This window comes from Maylandia zebra, unplaced genomic scaffold (genome assembly GCF_041146795.1).
Source record: "Maylandia zebra isolate NMK-2024a unplaced genomic scaffold, Mzebra_GT3a scaffold02, whole genome shotgun sequence".
Taxonomy (NCBI): Eukaryota; Metazoa; Chordata; class Actinopteri; order Cichliformes; family Cichlidae; genus Maylandia; species Maylandia zebra.
Genome location: NW_027490032.1, coordinates 3,722,115 through 3,743,347, shown reverse-complemented (window position 1 = coordinate 3,743,347; position 21,233 = coordinate 3,722,115). Strand labels below are relative to the sequence as shown.

General features: G+C 40.6%; 2 protein-coding genes and 1 long non-coding RNA gene across 3 annotated transcripts in view; 1 reads left to right on the top strand and 2 right to left on the bottom strand.

Annotated features, from left to right (window-relative positions):
• Positions 1-1,642: 1,642 nt before the first annotated feature.
• On the bottom strand, positions 1,643-2,144 carry LOC143415728 (uncharacterized). Its single transcript, XR_013096149.1, has 2 exons — positions 1,842-2,144; positions 1,643-1,749 (listed from the first exon to the last, which is right to left on the bottom strand). It is a non-coding gene; the product is annotated as an uncharacterized LOC143415728 (long non-coding RNA).
• Positions 2,145-4,746: 2,602 nt separating this feature from the next.
• On the top strand, positions 4,747-5,748 carry LOC143415641 (Fc receptor-like A). Its single transcript, XM_076880962.1, has 4 exons — positions 4,747-4,815; positions 4,895-5,140; positions 5,223-5,396; positions 5,517-5,748. Exons 1-4 carry the CDS (start codon positions 4,794-4,796, stop codon positions 5,558-5,560), a joined length of 486 nt encoding a protein of 161 aa, XP_076737077.1. The 5' UTR covers positions 4,747-4,793; the 3' UTR covers positions 5,561-5,748.
• Positions 5,749-7,434: 1,686 nt separating this feature from the next.
• The window catches only part of LOC106677000 (coxsackievirus and adenovirus receptor homolog), a 53,663-nt gene continuing 39,864 nt past the window's right edge, over positions 7,435-21,233 (bottom strand). The window contains exons 2-4 of the mRNA XM_076880992.1: positions 12,383-12,514; positions 8,247-8,606; positions 7,435-8,008 (exon numbers count right to left, since the gene is read on the bottom strand). Coding sequence (XP_076737107.1) covers positions 7,800-8,008; positions 8,247-8,606; positions 12,383-12,461 — 648 coding nt within the window. The 5' untranslated portion in view covers positions 12,462-12,514 and the 3' untranslated portion in view covers positions 7,435-7,799. The remainder of the gene's footprint in view (positions 8,009-8,246; positions 8,607-12,382; positions 12,515-21,233) is intronic.

Sequence of the window (21,233 nt, the reverse complement as noted above, 5' to 3'; positions counted from 1 at the left end):
ACGGACACAGAGAAACACAGGGCTTAAATACACAGAGGGAGCAATCAGGGAATGAATAACAGGAGGGAAACACAGCTGGGGCAAATCAGAACTGACGAGACCAAAGAAGCGTAAACTGAACACACTGAGATAAGACACAGACCTTCAAAGTAAAACAGGAAACGCATAACACAGATTGAACAAAGACACAGGCTCATAAGCAGGCACTACAAAGGGAACAGAGACGTGGGAACAGGGCAGACACAAACACTGACTGAACACGGGGATATAGGAACTTAAGATACACATAGACGCAAACTAGACAAGGGGATGCAGGTGATAGAGGAGACAGAGCAACTAAAGAAGACAGAGACCTAAGCCATAAGACAGAACTCAAAGAAACCAAAAACTAGACAGTATAAATAATAGCATACACTCAAAAACCCTGGGTCGACGACCCAGGCATCCTAACAGTATCCCCCCACAGAGGGACAAAAGGACCCCCTGATGATCCTCTAATCGCCTGAGCCAAGGTGGGAAACTGGGCGTGGGTCCCAATCAGCCAGAGTTTCGGGTGAGTTCATTGTGAAACCTGGCCCCACCTTATCATGCGAATTCCTGAGATCAGATGGCCCAGGATGTGAGTGGGCGTTAAGGCGTCTGGGAAGGGATCTCAAAACTGGATTATAGATGGCAGAGAGTTGGTGTCGTAAACCCCCGCCTCTGTTCAAAGATGGTCGCTCACAGTGGACATAGATTTCCTCCTGTTGCTCTGACACACACACACACACACACACACACACACACACACACACACACACACACACACACACACACACACACACACACACACACACACACACACACACACACACACACACACACACGCTTTTTAAACAGCTCACTTAAGGCTTTTAACCACTAAAATGTGGATATTTGAATGTGGCTGACTCTGACCCTCCTCCACATTTGGAGTCTGAAACAGTCTTTTAAAGTTAGAGGCAACAATGTTGTATCACTTCCAGGTTCAACTCCATTTAATCCAGAGTTTTATTTTATTTTTTGTGACTTTTCTTCTTTTTAGCACATGCAGGTAACATCAGCAGCTTTATTTTGATCACAAAAAAGATTTCCCATCTGCTTCAGAGAGCCAAACTACGGACAAAGAATAGTGCAGATACAAACTGATACTTAAATCTGAACATTTTCAGCTGATGCTTTGGAAATTACATGTTCCCAAAATCCTCAAAGTTTTGTACTGTTGCTTTTAGAAGAAGACCTGGTGGATAGTTTGTCTTTTCTCCGAGGAAAAAGAATTCCTCTTAAAACTTTCGAGAAGGTGGAACTGAAACTCAAAATACATGTTTCCATTTGTTGTTAAATGAGGTGGAAATATTTATCAGCTTTCACTGGACGTGAAGTCTGTTTTATGATTTTTTTTTTTTTGCATCAGACGGATGAGAACCATGTCAGAAATGTTGGAATTGACTATGTGCACGTTAGCATATGCTACTTCCGGTGCGGAAACTCCTGTGGGGAGCTTTGTTTCCGGTGTCCTATTCGCGGCTGGTTTGTTACGGGAGGTCTGTTAAGAGAGCCTCCGTGCAAAAAGAATAGGAATTCTAGTAGGGACCAGCAACAAACCACCACGCACACACTGCAATGGGTTACACAAAATTTATTTGTTCTTCCTCTAGGCAAACTACCGGCTGAAGACAACCCCGGCCAGGGATCCAAAGCCCAAAGACCACCGCGGTCCGAGTTCTTCGCCTAGTTACAAACAGGGGAGAGAGGGTCACTGCACGAACACGCAACCAACACGTATCAATCCTGCAGCTCCCTAAAACAGGTTTGCCACCCACCTTTTCAGGCTTTAACTTTGTTCGAGGCTGGGTCTCCACATTACCTCCCGGCAGTTAAACTTCCCCGAGCTGGTCCAGTTCTTCTTATCGGGGCGCAGGAGGTCTCCAGTCTAGTGCTCGTTTTCCTCTTTTCCAACACGTCCCTTTTTTTCCAGCACGTCCTCTCTTTTCCAGCACGTCCTCTCACAGCTCCATAGGAATACGTCCTCCTTTCCACGTCCTCCGTTTCGTTAAAAGCAAAAACCAGGCCAGGCTAAAAAAAAATCCTTTCTATTAAAAATGCGCACACTTTGTCCTGGATCTCCGGGGCCCTCCTGCTTCACCGAGGTCCTACTAAAAACAACAACAACACTTCCTGCTTCCTCTCCCCTTTATAAAGAGGAACTCCAATCAGCCGCTCCCTGTATTCAACTCAGCCTCACTGGCAGCTGGGCTAGAGTAAAATCTCCCCTCCCACACAGGTGCAACAACCGTAAATAAACACAAAAACATGCAATTAATCCAAAACAAACTCAAAAACAAAACCAACAAAACTTAGGGGGGGGGTTCTCTCCGCCCTTTCCCACCATGCTATACTCCGTAACAGGTTTACGGTCCAAAACAAGTTAAGCAAATGAATGAATCAAGCGGCGATTTACATTTCTATAGATGTTTTGGGCATTTACCCAATATATCTGTAAATGATGTTCATCGACTTGTCGATATTTTTCCCCCGCGCCTCAGGGCAAAAGAGAAAATGGATTCAAATGTTATATTTCTCAGCTGTCCCTCGTTTTTCGCGGGTGTTATGTTCTAAAAATAACCGGCGATAGGTGAAATCAAGTAGCCAATTTTATTTTTGGACGGTGCAAAACGTTTCGTGGACATCGTGGACATACAGTACTGCACTTCAGAGTCACACTGCTAGCGATCGATGCAGCGATTCTGTACTGTACAGGAGAGACGTCACAGAGGAGATCGTCTGCAGCGATCAGGACGCAGGACACAATGTGACGTAAAAAAAAGCATGCAAACTTGAAAGGTGAACCGCGTTATAGCGAAGGACCGCTGTAATTTTTAAGGTAAGTCACAACATACCCTTCATACATACTAATGTATAGAAACCGTTACCAGCAATCATTCATTTGTTGTGTGTCTTTTTTTACAGTTTGTTAACATGCTGTGTAGGTGTGTACTTGACTAGCTGATATCGACATAACGGCGGAAACATCTGGTTTGACTATTCTTCACCTGTAGTTTGAATGCTGAACATTTGCCTGTTTAAATCATAAGACCAGTCACTATACAGAGATACTTCTGAATGTGGACGATGTGTCTTCTGCTGCAGTAATGCAGTTCTGCTTGTGTTGAGTGATGTAAACAACTGATCGATCTAAACTCTTTAAATGTCAAAATTGATCATTAGATTTTTTATGACACAACAGTGGTTTGAACTGATGTAACTGTGAGTGTCAAAGTGTTGATCTGAAATCCTCCGAGAGTTAGGATGAAGCAAACATCTCTGCTGTGGCTGCTCTGTAAGTACAATGATTACATATCTGAAAAAACTAGAGACCCTCTATTTCTTCTATTTTCTTGTTAGGTCTTTCTATGTCACAAACATCCAGTCTGGGTTTTTCAGAGGGGGAGACACTCTAACCCTAAAGAAGAAGGAAGACGGTCGACAAGAAATCTGAATATTTGATTAGAAATGCATGCAGGGCAGAAAAAATTATTTCTAGATTCACTTGTAACTCTCACACAGATATGTGACATGAAATGGGGATGCACAAGATCTTTAAGGACTTTTTTAAAAAAGAAACTGGTGAATAAAAACTTTGGACTCAGTATCCTGCGAATAGTTCATTCATTCATTTGTGTATCAATTTGGTGTTATAGATGGAGATTACAATAGTAACAGTACCATATTTTAATACAGATTGTGGTGGAGCAGAAACAGAAAAGTGCAAAAAAATAGAAATACTTAGACTAGCATGGGTGCAATCATGTTTCAGGCCCTAATGTCCAGCAGAGATGCTCCAGTGTAAGCGATTAAAGAGAAAACTGCTTCCAATCTTTGTCTGTCTTATCAGTGCATAATTCAACCAAACCAATCATGCATGCATTTCCCAAATTCATTGTTTATCGTTTTCTCTGCTGTTTTGTTAAATCTTAAACTTTGTACTGATCTGAGTGTCATTTCTCTTTAGTTCTGATCTCACTGCTGAGCTGCACAACAAACCAAGGTCAGTAACCTTCTCCTGTCACAGTTTAAACCTGAAAATGAACTGTAAGTCCTCTGGTTCTGGATCCATGCCTTCATGTAAAATTATATAATTATTTCATCAATTTAACCCTGGAGCTGCTGAAGGTTTCATCAAAAAATATAAAGTGCAGAGTTCCAGCTTTATTAAAAAATGCAATAACTTTTAATAAACTTAAAGCCATTTTTATAAATAGTTGTGCATCATTAGGTTTTTTTTAAATTTCTTTCATATGGCTCATCGATATCCTTATGTGGGGCGATCATGGCTCAAGAGTTGGGAGTTCGCCTTGTAACTGGAAGGTTGCTGGTTCGAGCCCCGGCTCGGACAGTCTCGGTCGTTGTGTCCTTGGGCAAGACACTTCACCTACCGCCTACTGGTGTTGGCCAGAAGGGCCGATGGCGCGATATGGCAGCCTCGCTTCTGTCAGTCTGCCCCAGGGCAGCTGCGTCTACAACTGTAGCTGCCTCCACCAGTGTGTGAATGGGTGGATGACTGGGTGTGTAAAGCTCTTTGGGGTCCCTAGGTGGGACTAGTAAAAAAGCGCTATACAAATACAGGCCATTTACCATTTCTCCCACAGGACTATCAGCTTAGTGATGATGACAAACTGACAGGACTTAGACCAGAAGACTGTAGTATCAGCTACAGCACCACGTGGGACAGTGGAGTTTACTGGTGTGAGTCCAGAGAGGGTCCCATCAGTAACATGGTTAACCTGACAGTCACTGGTAAGCTGAGTGTGTGGAGTTAGTGTTGATGAAGCTGTGTGTAAATGGATGAAATGCTGTAGTTTGTCTCTGTGTTGAGGTGGATCAGTGATCCTGCAGAGTCCTGTCCTCCCTGTGATGGAGGGAGATGACGTCACTCTGCTCTGTAAAACAAAGACCACTCCCTCCAACCTCCCAGCTGCTTTCTATAAAGATGGCTCCCTCATCAGGAAGCAGCCTACAGGTCACATGACCATCCAGCATGTTTCCAGGTCTGATGAAGGCCTCTACAAGTGTGACATCAGCGGTCATGGAGAGTCTCCATCCAGCTGGATCACTGTCACAGGTGAGGAGCTTCACTCTGATTTCGCCTTATATTTTTATTTCCATCCACATGTTCACCTGAGCAGTTGGAATTCTCTCTGCAGGTCAAGCTACAGCCACGCCCACCAACTCTCAAATCCTGTCCACCTCCTCAGCTCCTCCCCTTATCTCCACCTCTCTCCGGGTTGCATTCCTGCAGCTCTTTTATCCGGTGATGTTCTGCCTGTACTTCATCTCCACTCTCCTCATGGTGTCTTCATACAGAAGCAGAGGCACAGGTAACATTCTGATGCTAACCCTCCCCAATTACCTATCAAGCGTCTTTCTTTTTGACTCCATTACAAAAAAATTATGATTGCTTCATCTGACAGTAAATAATATTCTCATCTTAATGACAGCAGCACCACAAACTCTTGATGAGCAGAGACTGGCTAAGGGCTGACAGCCATGGCAGACAGTTCCTGTTCCATCAGTCAGACAGCTGTTATCAGGTCGCTGTGACTGAACAATGCATGAAGTCACTGCTTTAATATAAAGCTGAAGTAATCCAAAAAATGCTTTCTATTTTACATTTGCCAACTGTGTGTGTGTTTCATTACTCTGCACTTTTGTACTGCTAACATTCATGGTTTCTCTTATTCAATAAAGTGTAAATGCAGAATTGGACTGAAATATCATGTTTGGTTTGTTTGGAACAGCATTCTTTTTTTCATATCACAGACAATAAAGTTTAGAATTAATTCTTTAAAAACAGAAACAGTCTAGTTGTAATCCTTAGTACAGACCATCTCTCGCCCGTATGGATCAGTTATTTTTTATTATTTCAGGCAATAAAAGATAACACCACAGCTGGACTGTGTTTGTTGATGACAGGTAATGGTGGGTGTTGTTGTTCGCGAGCAGGATCGTCTTTTTTTAGCCTGTGGTTAATAAAAGCGAACACCTCGCATGTTCTTGAGTTTCCTGTTTCTGGTGAAAAAGAGTCAGCTGAAAGTGAAGCTGTGGGGGTTTCACACATGATAAAATCTAAAATAATTGAACAGGTACTTTTTTTTTTAAGTTCGACTCCGTAACAAGAAAACATCCTTTTAATGAGAGTTCTCCTCAACTTACTTTTTGCTGTCTTAACTTTAGCATCAGTATTGACATTTGTAATAAAACTGTACTTTTAGTTTGATAAACTCAACATTTATTTATGTTTTTTGTTTGTTTCTTTTGTTTTTTCACTGATTCTGACATTAACCAGCTGATAAAATCTCTGTAATCATCATGTCTGCATCACTGTTTGATTCTCTCACAACAAAAAAATAAATAAAAACGCGGAAAAATGAAGAAAAATGCCGTGGCTGCGGAAACATTTATCTGCAGCACTAATTTTGCTGCTGCATTTGATCCATTTTATACGAAGGATGTTTTAACAGTCTGCAGTAGCTGTATGTGTATAGTATGTAATATCTGTAAAGCATGGATCGATATAGAATGAGCCCAAAAAAGTGAAACCTGAGAGGAAATGCCTCAGAGCCCCGTCTGTTTACATTAAAGCGCTAGTGGAAGGCAGCTGCATGTGACACTGAAAATTAAACTCTATTGCACTCTGTTACCTGAAGGAGTGAAAACAAACATAAGAATTGGGATACTTTCCCTTTACTTTCGCTTTCTTAAAATCAGGCTGTCCCTCATATATAAGATTAATGCTGAGAACATTTCCACAAAGGTGACTGAGAACCCACCTTGGAAATTCTAGTCAGTACAAAAAGGATTAATCAAGGGTAAAACACACATTTTGACTATTTTGAAAATATGAATTTGGTGCAGTAGATTTCAGAATGTGGTGTGTAAGTATTTAAGTAACCTTTAAGTAAGTAACATTTTCATTAAACCTGGGTTTGATGAAGAGAAACTACCCCACTCTAGTAAAGGTTGAAGAAGTGAAGCAACTTCTTTTACTCAAGAAAAAGTGAAGGCTCTGAAACGTACTCAAAGTAAAAAGTCGCTCCTTGAAGAAAAATTCTAAGATTTGAATAGCAACTATACGTTGTGCTATATTATTATAATATAAGATTAGTACATAAGGAAAAAATAAAAAAAAAATACAAAAATTATTCAAATTTAAATTCTAACTCTAATGAATGAACTTAGGAAACTTAGAAGACAACTAAATGGGTAACGCCACCTGGGAGGGGGCGGTTCCACCCCAAAAAATATTACATTATCCAGTGCAAAAGCACACATGCTCATTATTGACAAGGCAGAGGTGTGGTGAGTCAATTCAAATAAGTTTATTAAATAAAATAACTGAAAACAATACGGAGAGCAAGCAAAGAAAACAGCAAATTAAGTAGCAGGACATTTTATTTGAATTAATTTTAAATGTATTTTAATTTTTACTGTTTTACTAATGTAAAATGCATCTGAACAAAATGGCTAATGTGGTTGAAGACAGGCCACTTGGGGAGGCAATCTACAGGGAGGAGTGCCCATAGAGTGCTACCAGTTACTCACCCATGATGTCGCATTGCAATTCTTACTGCAACTTAAATGGGACTTTATACTCAAATCTTAGTGTTTGCACTCACACATATAACAGGGAACCTTACTTTCCTGAGGCTGATGAAGTCATTCCTCAAGTGTCAAAGTGAGTGTTGCTGAATGCCACTTGTAGTCAGGTTATCTATCTGTCCTCAGGTCATCCTTCTCTGCTCAGCGGGAGGAGACTTCATCTGGAAAAAGCTCTTAGAAATTTGAGAAAGCTCTGGATGCTCTGAATCCTGACTCTGTTTGTGTTTTTTGTAGATCACAAAACCAACAACAGCAGCAACGAGCACAATAAAAACACTCAGACTAACTATCAGTCCAACAGATCCATCCTCTGTGTGTCCTCCTGTCTGACCTGCAGGTGAGAAACAGGTGTGAGGTGTCAGCTGTCAGGTAGGTGATGAGTGAAGAACAGAACAGAATCCATTTCCTCTTCAAACTGCTGTCAGACATTATCTACTGCACTCTGATCACATCACTCAGACCAGCTGCTTTCTACAAAGTCTCATCAACAACATCTTTAGAAACAAACATCAACAACCAGGAAGCAGCTTCACCTCTGATCACACACACACGCAACTCTACTCACTCACCTGGAGGATCAACATGAAGGTAGATGACGCTGATGGGGTCACCATCCAGATTAGATCTCTTCCTGCGATTTGTTCTTCCTCGGACAACACGACACTCGTATGTTCCAGTGTCGTTAATCATCACATCCTTCAGGATCAGAGAGACATCTCCGTCCTTCATCTGTCTGTCTTGTAGATCCACTCGATTCTTAAAAGATGGATGTTGGTTGTCCAAATCAAAGTTCTTGTCTCGGTAAAAGAGGACATATTCTGTCCCAAGCTCAGGTCTGCTCCACTCTAAAACTATCATGGGATCACTTTTGTTGATAGGAGTTTGACACGGCAGAATGACAGTCTGTCCCACTGTGATGGTTATTTTGACTGAAAGAGAAGAACCGATATGCAGCAGAGAGTTAAAAAGGTCAACATTAAATGTGTCATTTGCACAGAACCGTCATGATGAGCTACAAAAAGAGACTGTGAAAAAGCAGACACGGTACACTAGGCACTCAGTGCTGAAATTTCCAACCCGGTATAGCAGGAGTCTGGATTGTACTTCATAGTGATTTGTTGGATTTGAATAGATTAGCACCACCTGCTGGCAGTGAAACTTACACATGCTTATCCATTTAATGCCTAGAAGAAGCAAAGCATGACGTTCATGCAGTGGAACTACACGGGTGAGTAATTGGTGGCACTCCTCTCTGTAGGTTGCCTCCTCAAGTGGCCAGTCTCCACTATTTTGTTTAGTTATTTTTACCAAGCTGTGATTGTTCTAGGGTAGCACTGTGGTAGTGAGTCAGGTCATTTTAATCAACTGTTGTTCATAAAGTGTTTTAATTAACGGTCTTGCCGTCTCAACCCTGCTTTTAGTTCTTCCTTCTTTTTTTTTTTTGCCTGTCCCGTTTGGCTCTTTTGCCATCAGAATTATTGTCTAAAGGCGAAGAAAGATGCCCAACGGATTTATTTTACCAAATAGACCATCCCAGCCTTGCCGTAATGGTCCATTTGATTCACCTTTTATTGTTTATTTTATTTTTTATTTTCACTTGCTAGATACGGGACAGACTTGAATGAGGAAAAGAAAAGGGAGAAAGGAAGAGGGAAAAAAAGTTAGTAGTTCTTCCTAATAAATTTTGATTTGTAACATCCATGTCTCACGTCTGCTGTTAATAACGAGTCTGTGGGCTTTGGTAGCTAGGGAACACTTGGGATCGGTTATCCCGCATTCACGCCACCACATTATGTTTGTAGTTTTACAGTGCCTTCATTAGGGAGACAAATAAACCCTGCAATGACAACTGAAAGTTTTTGCCTCTCCATTTGAGGAACTGCCTATCCACTAAACCAGGCATCTACATCAAGGTACGGGGAGGGCAGAATAGCCATATAATATAGGAAATTTTAAATAATCTTAACGTTTTTTTATTCCATGGTCTCCCTCAATTGGCTGATAGCCTTCAAGTTGTGCGATCCCGCTGGTGTTTCCTGGCATCTGTGCTACGGATACTCCATGATGGCGGATGGACTTTGCAAAATCAATTTTACAAAAACAGACTCGAGTCTGGACCTAACTCACTACCAGAAGAAGCAACACCTCAACGTTTAGCAGTTATTTATTACAGTGTACTTTAAGTATTAGAGGTTATTATTCAATTCAATTCAATTTTATTTATATAGCGCCAAATCACAACAAAAGTCGCCTCAAGGTGCTTCATAGATAAAGAGAAAAATCCAACAATCATATGACCCCCTATGAGCAAGCACTTTGGCAACAGTGGGAAGGAAAAACTCCCTTTTAACAGGAAGAAACCTCCGGCAGAACCAGGCGGGGGGAGGGGCGGGGCCATCTGCTGCGACCGGTTGGGGTGAGAGAAGGAAGACAGGATAAAGACATGCTACAGCCAGCTTGAAGGCCTGTGGTACGTAGCCGATCATTAGAGATAGGTTGATCATATTTAAGATTGAAGAATTAATTAATGGCAGGACTTCTTTGAGCAGTTTTGTAGGAATGGGGTCTAAAAGACACGTTGATGGTTTGGAGGAAGTAATTATAGAAGTTAACTCAGAAAGATCAATTGGAGAAAAAGAGTCTAACTTAACATCAATGGTACTAAGAGTAGCTGTAGATAATATTACATCTGTGGGATGATTACTGGTAATTTTTTCTCTAATGATTAAAATGTTATTTGTGAAGAAGTTCATGAAGTCATTACTAGTTAACGTTAAAGGGATGGTTGGCTCAAAAGAGCTCTGACTTTTTGTCAGCCTGGCTACAGTACTGAAGAGAAACCTAGGGTTGTTCTTATTTTCTTCAATCAGTGATGAATAGTAAGATGTTCTGGCTTTGCGGAGAGCTTTCTTATAAAGCAGCAAACTATTTCTCCAGGCTAAATGATGATCCTCTAGATTTGTGACACGCCATTTCCTCTCCAGATTACGAGTCATCTGCTTTAGGCTACGTGTTTGAGAATTATACCACGGAGTCAGGTACTTCTGATTTGAGGCCTTAGTTTTCACAGGAGCTACAGTATCCAGAGTCGTACGTAGTGAGGAGGTGAAATTATTAACAAGATAATCGACCTCTGTTGGGGTAGCGTTCAGATAGCTGCTCTGCTCTGTGTTGGTACAGGGCATTGGAGATGATAACAGTGGGTGGATTATATTCTTAAACTTAGTTACAGCGCTTTCAGAAATACATCTACTTTGATAAAGTCTACTCTCCACCGCTGTGTAATCAATTATTGTAAATGTAAATGTTATCAAGAAATGATCAGACAGGAGAGGGTTTTCAGGAAACACTGTTAAATGTTCAGGTTCGATGCCATATGTTAAAACAAGATCTAGAGTGTGATTAAAGTGGTGGGTGGGTTCTTTTACATTTTGAGAGAAACCAATTGAGTCTAATAACAGATTAAATGCCATGTTGAGGCTGTCATTTTTAGCATCCACATGGATGTTAAAATCACCCACAATAATTATTTTATCTGAGCTGAGAACTAAATCAGATAAAAAGTCTGAGAAATCAGACAGAAACTCTGTGTAAGGCCCAGGTGGACGATAGATGATAACAAGTAAGACTGGTTTCTGAGTTTCACAGCTGGGGTGGACAATGTTAAGCATCAGGCTTTCAAATGAATTAAAAGTCTGTCTTGGTCTTTCACTAATTAATAGGCTGGTGTGAAAAATTGCTGCCACACCGCCCCCCCCGGCCTGTGCTTCGAGGTTTCTGGTAGTTAGAATGACTCGGGGGTGTTGATTCATTTAAACTAACATAATCATCCTGCTGCAACCAGGTTTCTGTAAGGCAGAGTAAATTAATTTGTTGATCAATTATTAAGTCATGTACTAACAGAGACTTGGAGGAGAGAGACCTAATATTTAATAATCCACATTTCACTGTTTTACTCTTTGGTTCAGATGTGGATACTGTATTGTTCTTTCTTTGTAATTGTTTATGTTTAAGTTGTTTGTTGCTGGTTTTTAGTTTGTTTTTTGTCTTTTTGGAAGCTGACACAGTCTCTATGGAGATGGGTTTTTGGGGGGGTAGCAGGAGGAGAGAAGCTGCAGAGAGGCGTGTAAGACTGCAACTCTGCTTCCTGGTCCCAACTCTGGATAGTCATATTTTGGGGGGTTTAATAAATTTGTCCATATTTCTAGAAATGAGAGCTGCTCCATCCAAAGTGGGATGGATGCCGTCTCTCCTAACAAGACCAGGTTTCCTCCAGAAGGTTTGCCAATTATCTATGAAGCCCACATCGTTTCTGAGCTGTTATACTCTGATCATTTCTCTTAGTTTAAACTATTTGCTTTCACAGTTTTTGTTAACCTAACCAAGACACTTTTTTAATGATAATTAATCACAAATTTTAAGTTCATGAGGTATTATAACATGTAAAAATAATATAAATGAAGCAAAAGAAAGTGCCACGTTTAGGATTCAAACTGCTGTGTGAATGTTCGAATCTCCAAACCCAATAGCCCCCAAAGAAGAGCTTTTTCTCCCTTTTCAAAGAGGAAAACTGTAATTTTGTCTTCCAGCACATGAGTTAGTACATATGATAGCGGGTAAGTCAAAATAGTGCTTTTGACCAACCCACAGCAAGAAAAAAGAAATGGCCATGTATTTACTCCGTGTGTGTAAATTCTGAGCTCACCTTCGGTGGCACAAACCACAAGGAGACACATGCAGAGGAGAGTCCTGCAGCAGAGTGATGCAGTCCCAGCAGTGGTCATCCTCCCTCTCAGCTCCAGCTCTACTCTTTACAAACAGAAGCTCCTCCGAGCCGCTATATTTAGAAAACATAAAATCAGAGTAGTGGTTTTGATAATGACTTTGGTGGTTACTGATAGTTGACTTTTTCAAGCTCAGGTTTTGTTTCTATCTCCTCCCCCTCTTTAAAATAAACACATAAAAATAACAATCCATTTAAAAAAAGACCTCTACTCTGATAGCTTTTCACTTGATTATTATTCTTTATTTCACCATATTAAACCTCTTTAATCACACATTAACAGCTGTTACAGGAAGATGGATTGATGAAAGTGTGGATAGATGGATGTTTTTTTTAAATTTTTTTTAAAAAAGACAGAAAATCAATATTTCCTAAATTTGCTTGACATATAATGATGATATGGCTGTGAAACAACAAAGCTCACCTAACTTCTCTGATTAGAAAAATACACATTTGCATAGAAATATCTGAAATACTGCATTACTGTGTGAGCATTCATTCACATCCTTGTCCATAGTCTTATTACATCCCGTATTGATTACTGTAATTCCCTCCTATTTGGTCTCCCTAAAAGGTCCCTTCATAAACTCCAACTTCTTCAAAATTCTGCAGCTCGGGTCATAACTTGCACTCCGTTAAGTGCTCATATTACCCCAGTTCTTCAGCAGCTTCACTGGTTGCCCATAGAAGCCAGGATAAATTTTAAAATCTTACTTCTTGCATACAAGTGTATCCATAAATCTGCTCCTTCATATTTGTGTGACCTGCTCCATATCACCACTGTTTCCCGCCCTCTCAGATCATCATCCGCTATTCATCTTACTGTTTCGTCCTCACATCTTATCACTATGGGGAACAGAGCTTTCAGTCGCTCTGCTCCTCGGCTCTGGAACTCTCTTCCTCCTGCACTAAGAAATATTGACTCCCTCTCCGTATTTAAGACACAGCTCAAAACACATCTGTTTAAACTGGCTTATTCGCTTTAATGCCTTTTTGTATCTGTTGTCTCGCTCTGTTTTGTAATTTTAACTTATTTTATGTATTTTATGACTACTGTTCCTTTTATTAATTGTGTTTTTTGTAAGGTGACCTTGGGTTTCTGAAAGGCGCCCTCAAATAAAATGTATTATTATTATTATTATTATTATTCCATAATTATTATTATTATTTCTTAAAATTTCAAGAGCTAGTGGTGAACTGATGCTTCTCAGTTTAACTGCCTCAGTAACTCATTACCCTGGTATTTTCTTCCTTCCTGGTATTTCTGGTACTGAGAAGGTTTCTACAGAGGCCTTCGTGCTAAACAGTTTTATTTAATCAGGGTGGGATTTAGTGAAACTTGCTACCTATCAGATGCAACATTTCTAACATTTATTCTATGACTCTGAACATTTCAATGACATGAAGAAAATCATATGAGCCTCAGAGGAATGAACAGAAGCTTTGCTGCTCTTTTTAAATCTGCAGAAAACAAGGCAGAAACAGCATTAAACAGTAAATCAACAACACCCATTCCATTGATAAAAATAAGATGAAGCAAATAAATCATTGCAGAAGTGATGAGTAAAAGACAAGGATTTTTAATCTTAATTAGGTATGAGTGCATCACGGTTCAGACACAGCAACATTCACACATGCATACATGGATCCCTGGGATTTGTAGTTCTTTTTTGAGTGGTAGTCCAGCATATGAGCATCCACTCTAATATAGAGAGAAATCAATGTCTTGGTCTCCAAACTCACTTTTTCTCAGTCAGTTTGACCTGTCTGATGCACGTGGGCATAGGCTGGTTGTTCAGATGTCGCATGCTGAACAAAGGGCTTTGTCCTGCTTGTTTATATGGGGCAACTGCATAATGGGAAAGCTGCCTTTGCCCAAATATGGTATATGCTCTGATCCCAGCCTGAACATGCAGCCACCCCAGTGGTCACAGGTCGCACGTATCACATGTACAATCTGAATGCTGTACATGAATGTTTACTTTTGCTTTCCTTTCTCATGTCAGCAATTGAAAGCCTATGCTTTCTCTATGTTCATGTATGGGAGTGTGTATCGAATGTAGAGGAGTGTGTGTCTGGTGTGTTCGGGCCTGGATAGGTGGAGGTTGTTAAATAGGTACATTTAGCTTTTGTACCTATTTTTATTGAAATGATGGTGTTTTTTTCTGTCAGTGAGTAAGTGAATAAAAGATATGTAGATATATTACATCACACCAAGCCTCTTCCAGTTCCAGAGGAGTTACCCTGAATGAGCCCGAAGTCAAAAAAAGCAGATCTTCTTTTCCTCCTGGAACCATGCCTCCAAAAGAAAAACCACTCAAACCACCTGATCTGTCTACTATTACTTGTCAGATGTTTTTCATAAGAATTCTGCCTCGTCTCTTCCTCCTTACCGGCTGTATGACTGCGCGATCAACTTTTTTCCTACTGCTCCACTCCCCACCAGCAGGTTGTACAGCTTATCAAAATGTGAGCATGAAGCTGACTCCTTTGCTTGCTGGCATCAGCTGCAGGATTTTTCTTAGTGCAGGATCGTGAGGTCTTATCTTTTTTCTCCAGAGACTATTGTTGTTTGCATTGCATTACTGTAGAGAATAAGTATCTTTTGGATCTCCTCTCCTCTGACTCTGAGCTTTTGCAGACAGCCACCATTTTTACAAAGCTGGACTTTAGCAGCACATATCGTCTAGTGTGTAAAAAGGATAGAGATGAATGGAAAACCCCATTTAACACTCATCTGTGTCATTCTGCTGTCTTCCAAGCCTTGGTAAATGACATTCGACGGTACTACCTCAACAGGAGTTTTTTTCATATACTTGAATGGCATTCTGATTTTAATCTCTTTTAAAACACATATCTGACGTCTGTGTGTTGTTCCAACGACTGCTGGAGTGTAAGCTGTTAAAGGGGAGAATAGGAGTTTCACTGTCATTCTATTTCCTTCTTCAGCTACATCACAGAGAAGAGGTAGATCACAACTGAGCCAGACAAAATCCAAATGGTAATTGACTGGCCCATGCCAACTACTCAGAAGCAGTTTCAACACTTCTATTGGTTTGCTGACTTTTACCGACATCAAGAATATCACATATCTCAAAGTGGCCAAAGAGCTGAACTCAAGACAAGCCAGGTGGGCCCTCGTCTTTGCATGGTTAAACTTTTTAATCACTTACAGACCCAGCTCTCGGATCATGAAATCCAATGCTTTGTCCCACCTATTCAGAGGTATAGCTATTACACCACAGTGGAGAAAACCACTTTCTGCTGCCCTCCTGCATCCATTGGTTCGCTGACCTGGGAGATTGAGTCACTGGTCTGCAATGTGCAGCGAGACAAACCTAACCCTAACTCTTTGTTTGTACCTTCTTCAGTTCAGTCCCAAGTTGGGGACATACAGCCAAATTCGCCTGCCATCCTGGTAAAGAATTTTTTTATTGATTGTTCTGGTGGCCTAAGCTCATTAAAGACGCACTTGACTATGTGTCAGCCTGTCAAGTATATGACTAGAATCAATCTGTTACTTCTCGGCCTGCAGGACTATTCCGACTGCTACCAACTCCCTGGCAACCTCGGTCCCATATAGCTTTGGATTTCATCACTGGTCTTCCCCCCTTGGCAGGTGACACTGTGATATTAACCATTGTGGATCATTTTTCTAAGACAGCTCACTTTGTTGTGGATTTTATTATGACATATATACCTGTATACACATGCAATCACAATTACTCACATAAAAAAATGAAGTGTCTTAAATAGTGAGGTCATTGTGTTAAGCGTTTAACCTGCATGTTCAAATCACATGACCCATATATTTAGGTCAAAAATATCTACCATTATATTAATGAAAAAGTTTGTGTCACTTGTTGTATGAACACATGCTGATTGAAAATGTAACAATAGGGTCAGTAATTAACATTTGATAGTATTATGGCCAACGGTGACTAGTCCAACATCGGGTTAATTCAGCTGGTACTGCTAAAATATGTGCATAGGCCCCCTTCTCAGCATTTAGCTCTATTTAGCTGTACCGCTTCATGACGTGTACGGCCCTTTCAATGGCTGTACAGCAAAAACACCTGGCCTTTGCAGGGCAGGTGTCTGGGATTCTGTTTCTGACCTCAAATGCCAGAAGGCAAAAAATAACCTCTTGCTAAGCATAAATAGCAGTTTACATCTGGCATGCGCACCCAACAAGATTGTCGAATCAACTGCCTTTTTGCAAACTTCCGGACTCAGTTTGGCCATCAAAACGACAAAAGGACACAATTAAATGATGGATGAAAGACTGATTTGAAAGACGTTATGGTGTAGGGTTGTATGTATCGGAAGTGGAAGATGAAAAGAAAGAACAAAGCATGAAAGAGTACCCAGTGGCAGGAGGAGAGGTCGCTGATACTATTTAAGGGAAGGGTCGATATGCCCCGGACTGCTGCTTCATTCCTGTCAGTCTTTTGTGTGTTTTTTCCTGTTTGTGCTTTAAGGCTCTACACCCCAAGGTTGCTTCACTTTTGTTCGTTTTGCTTTCTTTCTTTGTCTTATTTCTGCTGTAAATGTACTTTTCTGCTATTCATATGACATTGTTTAATAGACTCAGTTCTAAACATTGTTCACTTTTCCAGAGGATCTTTTTGAGTGATTTGATTCTAATTAGATCTGAAAAGCTGGACCTCCACAGCGTTGGTGGGATAAGGTTATCATATTGACTTCAAAATTTGCAACTCAACAATTGGCGACTGGACGAAGGGACAAGGAGTCTGAGGCGACAACCGGGGGCCTGTGGGGATTGCCAATCTATGAAACCCAGAAAGCACTAAGCAGCTGCAAAAATAAGGTAAGCAGAGATTTTTTTCTGCATAATTGGTGCTTTCTGAGTTCAGGAGGGGGGGTTCTGCCCAGCTTAACTCCTGAACCCCAGTACCGACCACAACAGAAAGTATGGCTCACCATCAAGTATGTTCCATTAGGCACAAAACCACACAAACTCTCACAATTGTATTTAACCCTTAAAACCTATGCCCTAATCAGTCCTGTAGCATTTTGCGTGAAGCTGCCATGCAACATGCACATTCATAATGTCTTACATATCTCTTATTTAAAAGCTGATGTTTCTAACTAATTCATACATTACATATGTACTGAAAATGTAAAATTATTAACAAGATAATCAACCTCACTTGGAGCAGCATTCAGGTAGCTTCTGCTCTGTCTTGGTACAAGGAAGTTGTTGATCAATTATTAAGTCATGTACTAACAGAGACTTGGAAGGGAGAGACCTAATGTTTAATAACATAATAACTACATCTCACTGTTTTTACTCTTTGGTTCAGATGTGGATGTTGTATTGTTCTTTCTTTGTGATTTTTTTTTATGTGTAAGTCTTTTTTGTTGATTGTTAGTTTGTTTTTTGTCGGTTTTGGAGCTGACACATTCTCAATGGAGATGGGTTTTGGGGGGATAACAGGACGTGAGAAGCTGCAGAGAGGCGTGTGAGACTGCAACGCTGCTTCCTGGTCCCAACTCTGGATAGTCATATTTTGGGGGGTTTAATAAATTTGTCCATATTTCTAAAAATGAGAGCTGCTCCATCCAAAGTGGGATGGACAACAAGACTACTTTTGGTTTCCAACAGAAAGTTTCCCAATTTCCCAATAAACTATAAAGCCCACATCGTTTTTTGGACACAAGGCAGACGGCACAACACCACACTATTTAAAAGCTTGAAAAAAAGGATGCGTCACACACTATTAACTTTCCCTTTGTGAGCTGCTGAAAGCCGTATTTAAAAGTGAATAATCACTGTGAATACATCAATATATGAGATGAGGAATCTGAGTTGAGAGTTGAAAGCCTCGGGTCTGACGGACACGCGTCCTCGAGTTGGCTCTATTCATCAGACAGGCTCAAAGTTACCAGCAGTGTGTGCTGTGTGAGCCTGCGCACAAAGAGAGTACAGAGGGAAAGAGCGAACAAGAGATGAAAAATGAAATGAAAAAATGAAACCATCTCATTTGGGCCTTTTCCAGTGGATTGCAGTACATTTTGTCCATGTGCAGTTTTTAGTAATCTATTTTTTTCTTTCTCGACTTCTAAAAGTTTGTTTTCCCCTCTTGCCCAGCGCAGAGCCGGCTATGGATTTAGGGTTTTTCTATGAGTCGCCATGAAGCAGGAATAACAGGAAGAAAAGCTGGAGTTTGCAGATTTTTGTGCAAATTACACCAGAGGATTAACCAGTGCCCAGCAACCGTCATCTCAAATGAAGTGATTTATACCAGTTCTTTTTTTTATGAATTGTTCTGTTGTCTGAGCTGCTCTCTTGTCACCTGCTAAAATCTTAAAATAAACCTGCAATCAAAGTCCAATTTTTTCGTTTTTATTTAATTGTAAAGCTTCAAACACATGTGTGAGTAAACTAAAATACTCTTAGACAGAGAGCACAGACTTCTAGTGCAGGAATAACTGGTGACTCAGTCCAACTAAGAAGATTCTTTATATTCTGTTTTACAGGATGTTTAGGCTCTAAGCTACTGCCCCCCTAGGCACTCCAGTACATAGGCACAGTTAAGAAAAAATAAATAAAAAAACCCTGAGGTGAAGTAAATTAGTAAATTCATCCAGCTGACAAATGTCTTCCTCCCAAAGCCTTCCCAGCCACCTTTTTCTTACAAAGAAAACACTCTGGTTCGAGACAGGACAAATCATAGGGTAGTCTTTAAGCCTTTTAGTCAGAGCTGGCAGATACACATTCCACAGCTGTTGTTTACACATTTGACCCCTCCAGACGGAGGGTGGTGTGTGTGTGTGTGTGTGTGTGTGTGTGTGTGTGTGTGTGTGTGTGTGTGTGTGTGTGTGTGTGTGTGTGTGTGTGGGAGGGGGGTGACACATATAACACGTCATGTCTTTTTCCATCCCTAAAGACATGAAACAAAGGGCATCATTACCTGTGGATGCCTAAGCTGATATTACAGTTTTTTCTGATTGCTTAAGCACATTTTTTGTAACTATTGGCTAATTTTGCAAAACTCTTCACACAAATAAGAAAACCTGTCACCCAATAATCAAAACATTGTAGTTCTCTTGCAAAAGCAAACACAGCTGGATTAACTCTTCACACCTTCGTAAAAATGGTGTTTCCGTATCAAACAGTACACACAAGCCATCATCTACTAAGCACACAATGCGCCAACTGCACACTGATGGTATGAATACAAAACACATCTGGCTTTTGCTTTCTCTGTGCACAAGGTAGGCTATGTCAGTTTGAGCTCATACTGCTGTCATAGATCCATAAGCATAGAGGGATCCAAACTTCAAGTACTGGTGTTTATTCAAACACATCAAAACAAACACAAGTGTTTATTTCCAAGTATAGGATTATTTGCAATCGCCATAATGACTATATGGGTTACTTGGTCTGCAGTGAACATGATTCCTCTGCCCCCAGCATCTGGTCATCTAGCAATTCTGTAAAGTAACAATTTCAGTATTTTTACATCAATGGTATTGGTGTGTTTCTCGTTGGCATATGGCAGTGCTACAAGTCTTTGTGCGAAGTGACTGTACTAACCAATTCTCATTTCAAGATGTCCTTATGATGCTTGCTACAGTGTAGCGGCTCGAGTTAGGCTGGACCCGTTGGCCAGCTACCCTCAGGGTCATTCCACGGTTGATTACATGGGCCACTATTGTAGCTCTGATGTCATCAGCAATTCTATTTCTTACTCTTCCTACCCTTCCTCTCCCCCCTCCTCATCTTCCTCTCCCCCCTCCTCGTCTTCCTCTCCCCCCTCCTTGTCCTTGTCGTCCTCTTCATCCTACTTCTTCACCTCCACGTCCTCTTCCTCGGCCTCCTCTACTTCTTACTCTTTCTGCTCCCTCCATTGTACTCCGCACACACAGCTTACCTGTATTATAGTGCTTAGGCTGATTGCAAAGTGAACTAATTATCTAAGAAAGTTTTCACATGTGAAAGTGTGCCAGACAGTTGGCAAATTAGTGTTAATGATAGCCATACATGTGTATACTTTTGCTAGGGAGTGTGTTGGAAATTTGGTAATTGAGTGTTGTGCAGTGAATTGTGCCTACAGTTTTGCAAAGTGTGTGTTACAGAATTGCAAACTGAGTGCAAAGCAGTTTTTGTGCTTTTAGTTTTGCAAACTCAGTGAGTGGTTTTGCTATAAGTCTGAATAGTTTTAGAGATTGTGCTACAGGAATCACAGTTAGGGTTTAAGCATTCAGAAAAAACTGTAATAAAAACATATCACCAATACAAAAAATAAAATAAAATACATTTCCATCACACGGTCATGGAGTTCATCACCTGGCAAAGCGTATTGCTCTCATATTGTAATAAAAGCAGTGTGGTCACTTTGCTGAATAGAACTTTTGCAACCATCTCTGCGTTACCCATGTATGAAAAGTATCAAATTCAAGTTCTCACAATACAACATTTTCTGAGGTCAACACGATAAGCGTCTTTTGTATTCTGTCTAACTGTGTAAAACATCTGTAAAACTTCCAAGTGTGAAAGATGAAGCTGTACACTCAGGCTGGTTGGAAAAAGCCTTTTAAAGTCCAAAGCAGCTCTCTCACTCATTTTGTAAATGTAAGAGTCTGAATCAGGGACGACGACTAATCAGAATGAAAAAGATATAGACAAAAAAAGACGGTTAAAAGATGTTCTGATTTAGAATGTGGTGTGGGAGATGTAGCTGAATTCACTTCAAACTACAAAAAAACTTCACTCCAGTCCTTCACTTTGTTTCCTCTGCTGTCT